The sequence below is a fragment of the Haemorhous mexicanus genome, chromosome 1 (genome assembly GCF_027477595.1).
Source record: "Haemorhous mexicanus isolate bHaeMex1 chromosome 1, bHaeMex1.pri, whole genome shotgun sequence".
Classification (NCBI taxonomy): Eukaryota; Metazoa; Chordata; class Aves; order Passeriformes; family Fringillidae; genus Haemorhous; species Haemorhous mexicanus.
The window spans coordinates 158074706-158092143 of record NC_082341.1 but is presented as its reverse complement, the minus strand read 5'-3'; the positions used below and the strand labels follow the sequence as shown (position 1 = coordinate 158092143).

At 61.3% G+C, this 17438-nt stretch overlaps 1 protein-coding gene across 1 annotated transcript in view; it reads left to right on the top strand.

Annotated features, from left to right (window-relative positions):
* Positions 1-1487: 1487 nt before the first annotated feature.
* Positions 1488-17438, top strand: part of DGAT1 (diacylglycerol O-acyltransferase 1) — a 51322-nt gene continuing 35371 nt past the window's right edge. Inside the window, exons 1-4 of the mRNA XM_059849132.1 lie at positions 1488-1668; positions 9283-9370; positions 12236-12276; positions 15907-16078. Coding sequence (XP_059705115.1) covers positions 1496-1668; positions 9283-9370; positions 12236-12276; positions 15907-16078 — 474 coding nt within the window. The 5' untranslated portion in view covers positions 1488-1495. The remainder of the gene's footprint in view (positions 1669-9282; positions 9371-12235; positions 12277-15906; positions 16079-17438) is intronic.

Below are 17438 nucleotides of genomic sequence, written 5' to 3'. Positions count from 1 at the left end.
AAAAAATTCCCCAACAATCCCCAACCCCCCCCCCAAAATATCCCCCCCCAAAATCCCGAAAAATTCCCCAAAAAAACTCCACAAAATTCCCTAAACCACCTCCCCCAAAATCTTCCCCCAAAATCCCCCCCCAAAAATTCCCGAAAATCCCCCCAACCCCCCCCAAAACCTCCCGCCAAAATTCCCGAAAAATTCCCCACCAAAAAACCCCCCCAACCCCCCAAACCCCCCAAATTCCCCACCCCAAAACCCCCCCAAATATCTCCCCCACAAATCCCAAAAAATTCCCCCAAAAAACCCCCCCAAAAATTACCCAAAAATTCCCCAAAATCTCGCCCCCAAAATTCCCGAAAAATTCCCAAAAAAACCCCCAAAATTCCCCAAAAATTCCCCAAAATATCCCCCAAAAATCCGGAAAAAAACCCCCAAAAAACCCCCCAAAAATTCCCCCAAAAATCCCCAAACCCCCCCAAAATCATCCCCCCCAAAAATTCCCCAAATCCCCCCCAAAATCCCCCAAAAACCCCCAAAAACACCCCCCAAAAATTCCCCAAATCCCCCCAAAATCTTCCCCCAAATAATCACAAAAAATCCCCCAAAATCCCCAAAAATTCCCCAACCCCCCCAAAATCTCCCCCCAAAAATTCTCAAAAAATTCCCCAAAAAAACCCCAAAAATTCCCTAACCCCCCCAAAAATCTCGCCCCAAAAATTCCCCAAAAATTTCCCAAATTCCCCCAAAATTCCCCAAAAACTCCGCCCAAATCCCAAAAAATTCCCCCAAACTTCCCCAAATTCCCCCAAATCTCCCCCAAACCCACCCAATCCCCCTCAGATCCCCCCAAATCCCCCGAATTTCCCCCAAATCCTCCCAAAAACTCCACCCAAAAATTTCCAAACCCCCCTCCAACGACCACCCAAAAATTCCCCAAAAATTCCCTTAAAGACCCTCCTGCGATCTCCAGAAACCCTTCAAGACCCCCCAAACACTCCAAAATCGCTCCAAATCCCCCCAAATTCCCTCCAAATCCCTCCAAATTCCCTCCAAATCCCCCACACCCCCCTCAAATTCCCCCAAAATCCCCCCAAATCCCTTCCCAAATTCTTCCCAAATCCCCCCAAATTCCCCCAAATTCCTCCCAAATCCCCCCCAAATTTTCCCAAATCCCCAAATCTCCTCAAATTCCCCAAAATCCCCCCAAAAATTCCCAAAACTCCCCCAAATCCCCCCAAAATCCCCCAAAATCCCCCCAAATATCCCTAAAATCCCCAAATTCCCCCCTATTTTTCATGCCCCGCCCCCTCCCCTTCTCACCCTCCCATTGGCCACCCCCTCCTCCCGCCTCCCATTTTCATTGGCTCCCCTTTCCCCGCACTCTCTCTCTATTGGTCGCGCCCCCCGCCAATCCCCGCGCTCCCCGCCCTGCCATTGGCGGCGGCGCGTGGGCGGGGCGTTGCCAGGTTACAAAGGGCGGGCGCGGCCGGGCTGGGCCCAGATGGGCGAGCGCGGGGGCAGCGCGGGGGCCGCGGCCCCGGGCGGCGACAGCGGCGGAGCCCCGAGCCCCGCAGGGGGCAATGGGGGGACCCGCAGGCGCCGGGGGGGAACCCCCAAACCCGAACCCCCTTCCGCGCACGGAGACAGCGCCGATGACCTCGCCGGAGACTTCAGGTAACGGGGCCCGGCGCGGGAAACGGGACCCTGCCCTCAGGGCGGCGGCGGGAGCCGTGAGGGGACCGTGAGGGGGCTGTGAGGGGGCCGTGAGGGGGCCGCTCCCCCTCAGGGTGGGAGAGGACACTGGGGACCCCCCCTCGGTGTGGGGGCGGTCGGGACCCCCCCCTCAGGTGGGCTTGAGACCCTCAAGGACCCCCTGAGGTGGCCCTGGGACTCTCCGGGACCCCCCTCAGGGACCCCCTCAGGTGGGTCTGGGACCCTCAGGGACCCCCTCAGGTTGGGAGGGGACACTCGGGACCCTCAGGGACCCCCTCAGGTCAGACTGAGACCCTCAGGGACCCCCTTCAGGTGGCCCTGGGACTCTCCGGGACCCCCCTCAGGGACCCCCTCAGGTGGCCCCTGGGACCCTCAGGGACCCCCCTCAGGTTGGGAGGGGACACTCGGGACCCTCAGGGACCCCCCTCAGGTGGGTCTGGGACCCTCAGGGACCCCCTCAGGTTGGGAGGGGACACTCGAGACCCTCAGGGACCCCCCTCAGGTGGGTCTGGGACCCTCAGGGACCCCCTCAGGTGGCCCTGGGAGCCTCAGGGACCCCCTCAGGTGGGTCTGGGACCCTCAGGGACCCCCCTCAGGTTGGGAGGGGACACTCGGGACCCTCAGGGACCCCCTCAGGTCAGACTGAGACCCTCAGGGACCCCCTTCAGGTGGCCCCTGGGACCCTCAGGGACCCCTCCCCCTCCGTGTGGTGACACTCGGGACCCCCCCCTCAGGTGGCCCTGGGACCCTCCGGGACCCCCCCTCTTATCGGGACCGGTCACTCGGGACCCCCCCCTCGCTTTGGGGACATTCGGGACCCCTCCCCATGTGTCGCGACCCCCTCTGGGGACACTCAGGACCCCCCCCCCCAGGGGACACTTTGGGGTACCCCCAGGACCCCCGACCCTGATCCTCTGGGGGTCCCCACCGGCTCCCTGTCCCCATGTCCCCCCCACGTCCACACCGGGGTCCCCATGATCCTGTCCCCACCCCAGGTGTCCCCTTGTCCCACGGGGGTCTCGGTGTCCCCTGGTGTCCCCCTTCCCCTCCTTTTCCTAGGTGTCCCAGTGTCCCCAGGGGTCCCGGTGTCCCCACGATGTCCCCAGGGGTCCCGGTGCCCCCTGTCCCTCCCATGTCCCCAGGGGTCCCGGTGTCCCCTGTCCCCTCGATGTCCCCAGGGGTCCCCGGTGTCCCCAGGGGTCCCGGTGTCCCTGTCCCCCCGGTGTCCCCAGGGGTCCCGGTGTCCCCTGTCCCCCCGATGTCCCCAGGGGTCCCGGTGCCCCCTGTCCCCCCAATGTCCCCAGGGGTCCCGGTGCCCCCTGTCCCTCCCATGTCCCCAGGGGTCCCGGTGTCCCCTGTCCCCCCGATGTCCCCAGGGGTCCCGGTGTCCCCGATGTCCCCAGAGGTCCCGGTGCCCCCTGTCCCCCCAGGGGTCCCGGTGTCCCCTGTCCCCTTTTCCTGTCCCCGTGCCCCCCCCCGCAGTCCCGGGGGTGCCCGTGCCCCCTGTCCCCGTGTCCCTCCCCCCGGTGCCCCCTGTCCCCCCAGGGGTCCCGGTGTCCCCTGTCCCCTTTTCCTGTCCCCGTGCCCCCCCCGCAGTCCCGGGGGTGCCCGTGCCCCCTGTCCCCGTGTCCCTCCCCCCGGTGCCCCCTGTCCCCGTGCCCCCTCCGTGTCCCCGGGGCGATGTCCCAACCCTGCCCCGCCACTCCCGGTTGCGACACCGCCGGGACCGGTGCGGGGCGGCCGCGGCCGTGCCGTGCCACCTCCGTGTCCCCACCGTGTCCCCACCGTGTCCCCACCGTGTCCCCACCGTGCCACCCCCGTGTCCCCCTGCCAGGGGCTCCTGACTCCTCCTCGGGGTTTGGGGGGACACTTTTGGGGGGGCGTGGGGTCCCTCTGTCCCTGATTTAGGGTCCCCAAGGGGGTCCCACTGTCCCCTGGTTTGGGGTCCCCTGTCCCTTCTTTGGGGTCCCCGAGGGGGTCCCACTGTCCCTGTCCCTGCTTTGGGGTCCCCGAGGGGGTCCCACTGTCCCCTGTCCCTTGTTTGGGGTCCCCAAAGGGGTCCCACTGTCCCCTGTCCCTGGTTTGGGGTCCCCGAGGGGGTCCCACTGTCCCCTGTCCCTTCTTTGGGGTCCCCGAGGGGGTCCCACTGTCCCCTGTCCCTGCTTTGGGGTCCCCAAGGGGGTCCCACTGTCCCCTGTCCCTTCTTTGGGGGGCTCAAGGGGGTCCCACTGTCCCCTGTCCCTGGTTTGGGGTCCCTCTGTCACTTTGGGGGGGTCCCACTGTCCCCTGTCCCTGCTTTGGGGTCCCCAAGGGGGTCCCACTGTCCCTGTCCCTGGTTTGGGGTCCCCGAGGGGGTCCCACTGTCCCTGCTTTGGGGTCCCTCTGTCACTTTGGGGGGTCCCACTGTCCCCTGTCCCTGCTTTGGGGTCCCCAAGGGGGTCCCACTGTCCCTGTCCCTGCTTTGGGGTCCCTCTGTCACTTGGGGGGGTCCCACTGTCCCCTGTCCCTTCTTTGGGGTCCCTCTGTCACTTTGGGGGGTCCCACTGTCCCCTGTCCCTTCTTTGGGGTCCCTCTGTCACTTTGGGGGGGTCTCACTGTCCCCTCTCCCTCATTTTGGGGTGTCCCCCTGTCCCTGGTTTGGGATCTCCTCTGTTGCTTTTTGGGGTCCCCCAGAAGGGCCCCCCCTGTGTCCCCTACCCCTAACTGAGGTGCCCCTTGTCCCCTTGTCCCTGCTTTGGGGTCCCCAAAGGGATCACCCCCAAGTGGCCCAATCCAGGAGCCCCAGACTCCCCCAGGGACACCCCAAATTCCCCCAGGGCCACCCCAAAGCCACTTAGGGACACCCCAAAGCCACTTAGGGACACCCCAAAGCCACTTAGGGACACCCCAAACCCATCCAGGGACACCCCAAACTCCCCCAGGGCCACCCCAAAGCCACTTAGGGACACCCCAAACCCATCCAGGGCCACCCCAAAGCCACTTAGGGACACCCCAAACTCACCCAGGGACACCCCAAACTCTCCTGGGCCACCCCAAATTCCCCCAGGGCCACCCCAAACTCACCCAGGGCCACCCCAAAGCCACTTAGGGACACCCCAAACCCACCCAGGGCCACCCCAAACCCATCCAGGGCCACCCCAAAGCCACTCAGGGACACCCCAAACCCACCCAGGGCCACCCCAAACCCACTTAGGGACACCCCAAACCCATCCAGGGCCACCCCATTCTCACCCAGGGCCACCCCAAGACCTGCTCAGGGCCACCCCAGACTCCCCAGGGCCACCCCAAACTCATCCAGGGCCACCCCAAACTCATCCAGGGCCACCCCAAAGCCACTTAGGGACACCCCAAACCCACTTAGGGCCACCCCAAACTCATCCAGGGCCACCCCAAATTCCCCCAGGGCCACCCCAAACCAACTCAGGGCCACCCCAAACCCCCTTAGGGCCACCCCAAACTCACTTAGGGCCACCCCAAAGCCACTTAGGGCCACCCCAAACCCATCCAGGGCCACCCCAGACTCCCCCAGGGCCACCCCAAAGCCACTTAGGGACACCCCAAACCCACCCAGGGCCACCCCAAAGCCACTTAGGGCCACCCCAAAGCCACTTAGGGACACCCCAAACCCGTCCAGGGCCACCCCAAAGCCACTTAGGGACACCTCAAACCCACCCAGGGCCACCCCAAAGCCACTTAGGGACACCCCAAAGCCACTTAGGGACACCCCAAACCCACTTAGGGACACCCCAAACCCACCCAGGGCCACCCCAAACCCACTTAGGGACACCCCAAACCCATCCAGGGCCACCCCAAACTCATCCAGGGCCACCCCAAAGCCACTTAGGGACACCCCAAACCCATCCAGGGCCACCCCAAACTCATCCAGGGCCACCCCAAATTCCCCCAGGGCCACCCCAAACCAACTCAGGGCCACCCCAAACCCCCTTAGGGCCACCCCAAACTCACTTAGGGCCACCCCAAAGCCACTTAGGGCCACCCCAGACTCCCTCAGGGCCACCCCAAACCCGCTCAGAGTCACCACAAACCCCCTTAGGGCCACCCCAAACTCTCCAGGGCCACCCCAAACCCACTTAGGGACACCCCAAACTCACTTAGGGACACCCCAAATTCCCCAAAGGCCACCCCAAACTCATCCAGGGCCACCCCAAATTCTCCAAAGGCCACCCCAAACTCTCCAGGGACACCCCAATCTCACCCAGGGCCACCCCAAATTCCCCAGGGCCACCCCAAACTCACCCAGGGCCACCCCAAACCCACCCAGGGCCACTCCAGACTCCCCAATGGCCACCCTAAACCCCCTCAGAGCCACCCTAAACCCCCTCAGAGCCACCCTAAACCCCCTCAGGGCCACCCTAAACCCCCTCAGGGCCACCCTAAACCCCCTCAGAGCCACCCTAAACCCCCTCAGGGCCACCCTAAACCCCCTCAGGGCCACCCTAAACCCCCTCAGAGCCACCCTAAACCCCCTCAGGGCCACCCTAAACCCCCTCAGGGCCACCCTAAACCCCCTCAGAGCCACCCTAAACCCCCTCAGAGCCACCCTAAACCCCCTCAGAGCCACCCTAAACCCCCTCAGAGCCACCCTAAACCCCCTCAGAGCCACCCTAAACCCCCTCAGGGCCACCCTAAACCCCCTCAGAGCCACCCTAAACCCCCTCAGAGCCACCCTAAACCCCCTCAGGGCCACCCTAAACCCCCTCAGGGCCACCCTAAACCCCCTCAGGGCCACCCTAAACCCCCTCAGAGCCACCCTAAACCCCCTCAGAGCCACCCTAAACCCCCTCAGGGCCACCCTAAACCCCCTCAGGGCCACCCTAAACCCATCCAGGGCCACCCCATTCTCACCCAGGGCCACCCCAAGACCTGCTCAGGGCCACCCCAGACTCCCCAGGGCCACCCCAAACTCATCCAGGGCCACCCCAAACCCCCCCAGGGCCACCCCAAAGCCACTTAGGGACACCCCCCACCCCCCCCAGGGCCACCCCTCCCCCCCCGGGCTGTCCCTGACCCCTGTCCCCCCCAGGCAGCCCCTAATTAGCGCTAATTACCCCTGATCACCCCCTATCTTATCGGGGGGAGGGGACTCTGGACCCGGAGCTGGCACTGCCACCGCCCTGTCACTTCCTGTGTCACCTCTGTCCCCTCCTGTGTCACCTCTGTCCCCTCCTGTGTCACCCCTGTCACCCCCCCCAGGGATGTCCCCAAGCCTTGGGAACCCCTCTGGGTGTCCCCTCCCCACCCAGAGCCCCCCAAACCTCCCCAGGGGGGTCCTGTCCCTGTGTGTCCCCTCCTGTGTCCCCTCTGTCACTCCTGTGCCACCCCTGTCACTCCTGTGTCCCCTCTGTCCCCTCCTGTGTCACCTCTGTCACCCCCAGGGATGTCCCCAACCCTTGGGCACCCCCTGTGTGTCCCCCCCGCCCCTGGGAGGGTTTGGGGCTGTCCCCATGTGTCCCCTCTGTCACTCCTGTGTCCCCTGTGTCACTCCTGTGCCACCCCTGTCCCCTCCTGTGCCACCTCTGTCACTCCTGTGCCACCCCTGTCACCCCCCAGGAATGTCCCCAACCCTTGGGCACCCCCCGTGTGTCCCCCCCCGCCCCTGGGAGGGTTTGGGGCTGTCCCCTCCGTGTGTCCCCGTGTGTCCCCTCCGTGTCACCTCCTGTGTCCCCTGTGTCACTCCTATGCCACCCCTGTCACTCCTGTGCCACCCCTGTCACTCCTGTGCCACCCCTGTCACTCCTGTGTCCCCTCTGTCACTCCTGTGCCACCCCTGTCACTCCTGTGCCACCCCTGTCACTCCTGTGTCCCCTCTGTCACTCCTGTGCCACCCCTGTCACTCCTGTGTCCCCTCTGTCACTCCTGTGCCACCCCTGTCACTCCTGTGTCCCCTCTGTCACTCCTGTGTCCCCTCTGTCCCCTCCTGTGTCACCCCTGTCACTCCTGTGTCCCCTGTGTCACTCCTGTGCCACCCCTGTCACTCCTGTGTCACCCCTGTCACTCCTGTGTCCCCTCTGTCACTCCTGTGTCCCCTCTGTCACTCCTGTGCCACCCCTGTCCCCTCCTGTGCCACCTCTGTCACTCCTGTGCCACCCCTGTCACCCCCCAGGAATGTCCCCAACCCTTGGGCACCCCCCGTGTGTCCCCCCCCGCCCCTGGGAGGGTTTGGGGCTGTCCCCTCCGTGTGTCCCCGTGTGTCCCCTCTGTCACTCCTGTGTCCCCTCTGTCACTCCTATGCCACCCCTGTCACTCCTGTGCCACCCCTGTCACTCCTGTGCCACCCCTGTCACTCCTGTGTCCCCTCTGTCACTCCTGTGTCCCCTCTGTCACTCCTGTGTCCCCTCTGTCCCCTCCTGTGTCACCCCTGTCACTCCTGTGTCCCCTGTGTCACTCCTGTGCCACCCCTGTCACTCCTGTGTCACCCCTGTCACTCCTGTGTCCCCTCTGTCACTCCTGTGCCACCCCTGTCACTCCTGTGTCACCTCTGTCACCCCCCAGGGATGTCCCCAACCCTTGGGGACCCCCCGTGTGTCCCCCCCACCCCTGGGAGGGTTTGGGGCTGTCCCCTCCGTGTGTCCCCGTCTGTCCCCTCCGTGTCACTCCTGTGTCCCCTGTGTCACTCTTGTGTCACCCCTGTCACTCCTGTGTCCCCTCTGTCACTCCTGTGTCACCCCTGTCACTCCTGTGTCCCCTCTGTCACTCCTGTGCCACCCCTGTCACTCCTGTGCCACCCCTGTCACTCCTGTGTCACCTCTGTCCCCTCCTGTGACACCTCTGTCCCCTCCTGTGCCACCCCTGTCACTCCTGTGTCACCCCTGTCACTCCTGTGCCACCCCTGTCACTCCTGTGCCACCCCTGTCACTCCTGTGTCACCTCTGTCCCCTCCTGTGACACCTCTGTCCCCTCCTGTGTCACCCCTGTCCCCTCCTGTGTCCCCTCTGTCACTCCTGTGCCACCCCTGTCACTCCTGTGTCACCTCTGTCCCCTCCTGTGACACCTCTGTCCCCTCCTGTGTCACCCCTGTCCCCTCCTGTGTCCCCTCTGTCACTCCTGTGTCACCCCTGTCACTCCTGTGCCACCCCTGTCACTCCTGTGTCCCCTCTGTCACTCCTGTGTCACCCCTGTCCCTCCTGTGTCACCCCTGTCACTCCTGTGCCACCCCTGTCACTCCTGTGTCCCCTCTGTCACTCCTGTGTCACCCTTGTCACTCCTGTGCCACCCCTGTCACTCCTGTGACACCCCTGTCCCCTCCTGTGTCACCCCTGTCACTCCTGTGTCACCCCTGTCACTCCTGTGTCCCCTCTGTCACTCCTGTGCCACCCCTGTCACTCCTGTGTCCCCTCTGTCCCCTCCTGTGCCACCCCTGTCACTCCTGTGCCACCCCTGTCCCCTCCTGTGCCACCCCTGTCCCCTCCTGTGTCACCCCTGTCACCCCCCAGGGATGTCCCCAACCCTTGGGCACCCCCCGTGTGTCCCCCCCCGCCCCCTGGGAGGGTTTGGGGCTGTCCCCTCCGTGTGTCCTCTCCGTGTGTCCCCACACTGTCCCCAAACTGTCCCCAGGTGTCACAAGGTGCAGGAGTCGCTGCTGAGCTCGGCCAGCGGCTACAGCAACTACCGGGGGGTGCTCAACTGGTGCGTCGTCATGCTGGTGAGTCGCGACAGTCCCCTCGTGTCGCGACAGTCCCCTGGTGTCACCACAGTCCCCTGGTGTCGCCACAGTCCCCTGGTGGCGCCACAGTCCCCTGGTGTCGCCACAGTCCCCTGGTGTCGCGACAGTCCCCCGGTGTCGCCACAGTCCCCTGGTGTCGCCACAGTCCCCTGGTGTCGCGACAGTCCCCTGGTGTCACCACAGTCCCCTCATGTCGCGACAGTCCCCCTGGTGTCGCGACAGTCCCCCTGGTGTCGCCACAGTCCCCCCGTGTCGCGACAGTCCCCCCGGTGTCGCCACAGTCCCCTGGTGTCGCCACAGTCCCCTCGTGTCGCCACAGTCCCCTCGTGTCGCGACAGTCCCCTCGTGTCCGACAGTCCCCTCGTGTCCGACAGTCCCCTGGTGTCGCCACAGTCCCCTGGTGTCGCCACAGTCCCCCGATGTCGCGACAGTCCCCTGGTGTCGCCGCCGCCCCGCCCGGATCGCGGCGCCTTCCGGGTGAATGGGCGTGGCCGATGTGACGTCACGCGGAGGGGGCGGGGCCGGTCCAGTCCTGTTGTCGCGATAGCGGCGCTCATGTCGCGATAGTGGGGGGGGGTGGGTTGTGTTTGGGGAAAGGGGGGACAGGGACACGGCTGGGGTGGCACTGGGGACATCGGGGTCACCGTCCCCACGGGGACACTGGGGTGGCACTGGGGTGACACTGGGGTGACACTGAGGACATCGGGGTCACCGTCCCCAGGGTGACACTGAGGTGACACTGGGGTGACACTGGGGACATCGGGGTCACCGTCCCCAGGGTGACACTGGGGTGGCACTGAGGTGACACTGGGGTGGCACTGGGGACATCGGGGTCACCGTCCCCAGGGTGACACTGGGGTGGCACTGGGGTGGCACTGAGGTGGCACTGGGGACATCGGGGTCACCGTCCCCACGGTGACACTGGGGTGGCACTGAGGTGACACTGGGGTGGCACTGGGGTGGCACTGGGGTGACACTGGGGGACATCGGGGTCACCGTCCCTGTCCCCAGGGGGTCCAGAGCCCCCAGGGTGACACTGGGGTGGCACTGGGGTGACACTGGGGTGACACTGAGGTGACACTGGGGTGGCACTGAGGTGACAATGAGGTGACACTGGGGTGGCACTGGGGACATCGGGGTCACCGTCCCTGTCCCTAGGGGGATGGCAGAGCCCCCAGGGTGACACGGGTGGCACTGAGGTGACACTGGGGTGACACTGGGGTGGCACTGGGGGACATCGGGGTCTCCGTCCCCAGGGTGACACTGGGGTGACACTGGGGTGGCACTGAGGTGGCACTGGGGTGGCACTGTGGTGACACTGGGGTGGCACTGGGGGACATCGGGGTCACCGTCCCCACGGGGACACTGGGGTGGCACTGAGGTGACACTGGGGTGACACTGGGGTGACACTGGGGTGACACTGAGGTGACACTGGGGTGACACTGGGGGACATCGGGGTCACCGTCCCCACGGGGACACTGGGGTGGCACTGAGGTGACACTGGGGTGACACTGGGGTGACACTGGGTGACACTGGGGTGACACTGGGGTGACACTGGGGTGGCACTGGGGTGACACTGGGGTGACACTGGGGTGACACTGGGGGACATCGGGGTCACTGTCCCCAGGGTGACACTGGGGTGACACTGAGGTGACACTGAGGTGACACTGGGGTGGCACTGGGGACATCGGGGTCACCGTCCCTGTCCCCAGGGGATCCAGAGCCCCCAGGGTGACACTGGGGTGACACTGAGGTGACACTGAGGTGACATTTAGGTGACACTGAGGTGACACCAGGGACCCCATTGCTGTCCCCAAGAAGGGTCCAGGCCCCCCTGGTGACACTGGGGTGGCACCAAGGTGACACCAGGGTCCCCATCCCTGTCCCCAAGGGGATTCAGAGCCCCCCTGGTGACACTGGGGTGACACTGAGGTGACACTGAGGGACATTGGGGTCACCGTCCCTGTCCCCAAGGGGATTCAGAGCCCCCCTGGTGACACTGAGGTGACACTGGGGTGGCACTGAGGTGACACTGAGGTCCCCATCGCTGTCCCTGCAGTGTCACCAAGCTCCTTGTCCCCACGTGGTGGCCCTTGGCGCTGGGGGGGGTTGGTGACACTTGTGTCCCCTCAGTGTCCCCTCAGTGTCCCCTCAGTGTCCCAATGTCCCCCACTGTCCCCTCAGTGTCCCCAATGTCCCCTCAGTGTCCCCAATGTCCCCAGTGTCCCAATGTCCCCTCAATGTCCCCAGTGTCCCCTCAGTGTCCCCAGTGTCCCAATGTCCCCTCAATGTCCCCAGTGTCCCCTCAGTGTCCCCAGTGTCCCCACTGTCCCCTCAGTGTCCCCACTGTCCCCACTGTCCCCACAATGTCCCCACTGTCCCCTCAGTGTCCCCAATGTCCCCTCAGTGTCCCCACTGTCCCCACTGTCCCCAGTGTCCCCTCAGTGTCCCCAATGTCCCCACTGTCCCCTCAGTGTCCCCACTGTCCCCTCAGTGTCCCCAATGTCCCCAATGTCCCCTCAGTGTCCCCTCAGTGTCCCCAATGTCCCCTCAGTGTCCCCACTGTCCCCAATGTCCCAGTGTCCCCACTGTCCCCTCAGTGTCCCCAGTGTCCCAATGTCCCCTCAATGTCCCCTCAATGTCCCCTCAGTGTCCCCTCAGTGTCCCCACTGTCCCCTCAATGTCCCCACTGTCCCCTCAGTGTCCCCAGTGTCCCAATGTCCCCTCAATGTCCCCTCAATGTCCCCTCAGTGTCCCCTCAGTGTCCCCACTGTCCCCTCACTGTCCCCACAATGTCCCCTCAGTGTCCCCCCAGTGTCCCCTCTGTCCCCTCTGTCCCCTCAGGTGCTCAGCAACGCGCGGCTCTTCCTGGAGAACCTCATCAAGTGAGAGGGGACAGGGACAGGGACACGGTGGCACTGTCCCCAGAGGGGTGGCACTGTCCCCAGGGCGGGTGGCACTGTCCCCAGGGGGGGTGGCACTGTCCCCGGGGGGTGGCACTGTCCCCAGGGGGGTGGCACTGTCCCCAGGGGGGGTTTGGGGTGGCACTGTCCCCAGGGGGGGCTTGGGGTGGCACTGTCACCAATGGGGGGGTGGCACTGTCCCCAGGGGGGGTGGCACTGTCCCCAGGGGGGTGGCACTGTCCCCAGGGGGGGGATTTGGGGTGGCACTGTCCCCAGGGAGGTGGCACTGTCCCCAGGACAGGATTTGGGGTGGCACTGTCACCAGTCGGGGGGTGGCACTGTCCCCAAGGCAGGGGGTGACACTGTCCCCAGCAGGGAGGGTTTGGGGTGGCACTGTCCCCAGCAGGGGGGTTGGGGTGGCACTGTCCCCAGGGCAGGATTTAGGGGTGGCACTGTCCCCAGCAGGGGGGTTGGGGTGGCACTGTCCCCAGGCCAGGATTTGGGGTGGCACTGTCCCCAGCAGGAGGGACAGGGACAGGGCTGGCACTGTCCCCAGTAGGAGGGGGGGGTGGGTTTGGGGATGGCACTGTCCCCAAGGGGGTTTTTGGGAGTGACACTGTCCCCAATGTGGTTTTTGGGGGTGGCACTGTCCCCAACGTGGTTTGGGGGTGGCACTGTCCCCAGGGCAGGATTTGGGAGTGACACTGTCCCCAACATGGTTTTTGGGGGTGGCACTGTCCCCAACGTGGTTTTTGGGGGTGGCACTGTCCCCAGGGCAGGATTTGGGGGTGGCACTGTCCCCAACAGGAGGGACAGGGACAGGGGTGGCACTGTCCCCAGGGCAGGATTTGGGGTGGCACTGTGTCCAACAGGAGGGACAGGGACAGGGGTGGCACTGTCCCCAAGGCAAGGCTTGGGAGTGACACTGATCCGGGGGGGGTTTGGGGTGGCACTGTCCCCAGGGAGGGTTTGGGGGTGGCACTGTCCCCAGGACAGGATTTGGGGTGGCACTGTCCCCACCAGGAGAGACAGGGACAGGGCTGGCACTGTCCCCAACAGGAGGGGTTTGGGGGTGTCACTGTCCCCAGGGGGGGTTTGGGGGTGGCACTGTCACCAACATGGGGAGATTTAGGGGTGGCACTGTCCCCAGGGCAGGATTAGCAGGTGGCACTGTCCCCAGTGGGGGGTGGCACTGTCCCCAACTGAGGAGGTGGCACTGTCCCCAGTGGGGGTGGCACTGTCCCCAGGGGGAGTGGCGCTGTCCCCAGTGGGGGGTGGCACTGTCCCCAACTGAGGAGATGGCACTGTCCCCAGTGGGGGGGTGACACTGTCCCCAACTGAGGAGGTGGCACTGTCCCCAGTGGGGGGTGACACTGTCCCCAACTGAGGAGGTGGCACTGTCCCCAGTGGGGGGGTGACACTGTCCCCAGTGGGGGGTGGCACTGTCCCCAGTGGGGGGGTGGCGCTGTCCCCAACTGAGGAGGTGGCACTGTCCCCAGTGGGGGGGGTGGCACTGTCCCCAACTGAGGAGGTGGCACTGTCCCCAGTGGGGGGGTGGCACTGTCCCCAACTGAGGAGGTGGCACTGTCCCCAGTGGGGGGGTGGCACTGTCCCCAACTGAGGAGGTGGCACTGTCCCCAGTGGGGGGGTGGCACTGTCCCCAACTGAGGAGGTGGCACTGTCCCCAGTGGGGGGGTGGCACTGTCCCCAACTGAGGAGGTGGCACTGTCCCCAACTGAGGAGGTGGCACTGTCCCCAGTGGGGGGGTGGCACTGTCCCCAACTGAGGAGGTGGCACTGTCCCCAGTGGGGGAGTTTGAGGTGTCCCAGGGGCCATTTTGGGGTGTCCTGGGGTGTCCTGGGGTGATTTTGGGTGATTTTGGGGTGATTTTGGGGTATTTTGGGGTATTTTGGGGTATTTTGGGGTATTTTGGGGTATTTTGGGGTGATTTTGGGGGTTATTTTTAGGGTGTCCTGGGGTGGTTTTTGGGGATGATTTTGGGGTGATTTTGGGGGTGAGTTTTGGGGATGATTTTGGGGTGATTTTTAGGGTGATTTTTGGGGTGATTTTTGGGGTGTCCTGGGGTGATTTTGGGGTGATTTTTGGGTATTTTCGGGGTGATTTTTGGGGTGATTTTGGGGTGCTTTTGGGCTGATTTTGAGGTGATTTTTGGGGTGATTTGGGGTGGTTTTGGGATGATTTTTTTGGGTGGTTTTTGGGTATTTTTGGGGTGTCCTGAGGTGATTTTTGGGGTGGTTTTGGGAGGGTTTGAGGTGATTTTTGGGGTGATTTTTGGGTTGGCTTCGGGGAATTTTGGGGCTGTCGCAGGGATATTTTTGGAGTGATTTTTGGGGTGTCCTGGGGTGATTTTTTGGCTGATTTTGGGCTGATTTGGGGCTGATTTTTGGGCTGATTTGGGGCTGATTTTTGGGCTGATTTGGGGTGATTTTGGGGTGGTTTTGAGGTGATTTTTGGGGTGATTTTTGGGGTATCCTGGGGTGGTTTTGGGGTGATTTTTGGGTTGGTTTTGGAGTGATTTTGGGGTGTCCTGGGGTGATTTTTGGGTATTTTTGGGGTGATTTTGGGGGTGATTTTGGAGTGATTTTGGGCTGATTTGGGGTGATTTTTGGGTGATTTTGGGGTGTCCTGGGGTGGTTTTGGGGTGATTTTTGGGTTGGTTTTGGGGTGGTTTTTGGGGATGATTTTTGGGGTGATTTTTGGGTATTTTTGGGGTGATTTTTGGGGTGATTTTGCGGTGATTTTTGGGTATTTTTGGGGTGTCCTGGGGTGATTTTTGGGGTGATTTTTGGAGTGATTTTGGGGTGATTTTTAGGGTGATTTTGGGGTGATTTTTGGGCTGATTTTGGGGTGATTTTGGGGGTGATTTTGGGGTGATTTTGGGGGTTATTTTTAGGGTGTCCTGGGGTGGTTTTTGGGGGTGATTTTGGGGTGATTTTGGGGGTGATTTTTGGGGATGATTTTGGGGTGATTTTTAGGGTGATTTTTGGGGTGGTTTTGGGGATGATTTTGGGGTGATTTTTGGGGTGATTTTTGGGGTGATTTTTGGGTGATTTTGGGGTGATTTTGGGGTGATTTTTGGGTGATTTTTGGGATGGTTTTTGGGGTGATTTTTGGGGTGGTTTTGGGGTGATTTTTGGGGTGTCCTGGGGTGATTTTGGGGTGGTTTTGGGGGGATATTTTGAGTGATTTTTGGGGTGTCCTGGGGTGATTTTTGGGGTGGTTTTGGGGTGATATTGGGATGATTTTTTGGGTGATTTTTGGGGTGATTTTGGGGTATTTTTGGGGTGATTTTTGGGGTGATTTTGGGGTGTCCTGGGGTGATTTTGGGGTGGTTTTTGGGCTGATTTTGGGGTGATTTGGGGCTGATTTTTGGGCTGATTTGGGGTGATTTTGGGGTGATTTTGGGGTGATTTTTGGGGTGTCCCTGGGTTGGTTTCGGGGAATTTTGGGGCTGTCCCAGGGATATTTTTGGGGTGTTTTGGGGATATTTTTGGGGTTATTTTTGGGGTGTCTCAGGGATATTTTTGGGGTGTTTTGGGGATATTTTTGGGGTTATTTTGGGGGTGTTTTGACGCTGTCCCCCCTGCCCAGGTATGGCATCCTGGTGGATCCCATCCAGGTGGTCTCGTTGTTCCTCAAGGACCCTTACAGCTGGCCTGCCCCCTGCCTGGTCATCGGTACCTGCACCCCAAAACCCCCCAAAAAACCCCAAAACCCCAAAAAACCCCAACCTGAAATGATCAAAAACCACAAACACAAAAAAAACCCCCCAAAAAACCCCAAAACTCAAACAACTCCAAACCCCAAAAAACCCCAAAAACCCCCCAAAAAAAACCCAAAACCCAAACAACTCCAAACCCCAAAAAACCCCAACCTGAAATGATCCCAAACCCCAAAAACCACAAACACAAAAAAAACCCAAAAACCCCAAAAAACCCCAAAAAACCCCAAAAAACCCCAACCCCCAAAGAACTCCAAACCCCAAAAACCCCAACCTGAAATGATCTCAAACCCCAAAAAACCACAAACACAAAAAAACCCCCAAAAACCCCAAAAAAAACCCAAATCCCAAAGAACTCCAAACCCCAAAAAAACCCCAAAAAAACCCCAAAACCCTAAGAACTCCAAACCCCAAAAAACCCCAAACCCAAAGAACTCCAAACCCCAAAAACCCCAACCTGAAATGATCCCAAACCCCAGAAACCACAAACACTAAAAAACCCCAAAAAACCCCAAAAACCCCAAAACCCCAAAAAACCCCAAAAAAACCCCAAAACCCAAACAACTCCAAAAAACCCCAAAAAACCCCAAAACCCAAACAACTCCAAACCCCAAAAACCTCAACCTGAAATGATCCCAAACCCCAAAAACCACAAACACAAAAAAACCCCAAAAACCCCAAAAAAACCCCCAAAACTCAAACAAGCCTAAACCCCAAAAACCACAAAAAACCCCAAAAAAACCCCAAACCCCAAAGAACTCCAAACCCCAAAAAACCCCAAAAATCCCCAAAAAAACCCAACCCCCAAAAAACCCCCAAAACCCCAAAAAACCCCAAAAAACCCCAAAACCCAAACAACTCCAAACCCCAAAAACCTCAACCTGAAATGATCCCAAACCCCAAAAACCACAAACACAAAAAAAACCCAAAAAACCCCAAAAAAACCCCAAAACCCAAAGAACTCCAAACCCCAAAAAACCCCAACCTGAAATGATCCCAAACCCCAAAAACCACAAACACAAAAAAACCCCAAAAACCCCAAAAAAACCCCAAAACCCAAAGAACTCCAAACCCCAAAAAACCCCAAACCCCAAAGAATCCCAACCCCCAAAAAATGAAAAAAACCCAAAAAACCCAAAAATCCCAAAGCCCAAACAACCCCAATCCCCAAAACCCCACAACCCAAACAACCCCAACCCCAAAAAAATCCCAAACCCCTAAAAACCCCAAACACCCCCAAAACCCCAAAAAAACCTGAAAACCCCAAAAAATTCCCAAAACCCCCCAAAAAACCCTAAAAACCCCAAACCCCAAAAAACCCCAAAACCCCCCAGAAACCCCAAAGCCCCCAAGAAACCCCAAAAAACCCCAAAACCCCCCAAAAACCCCAAAGCCCAAGAAA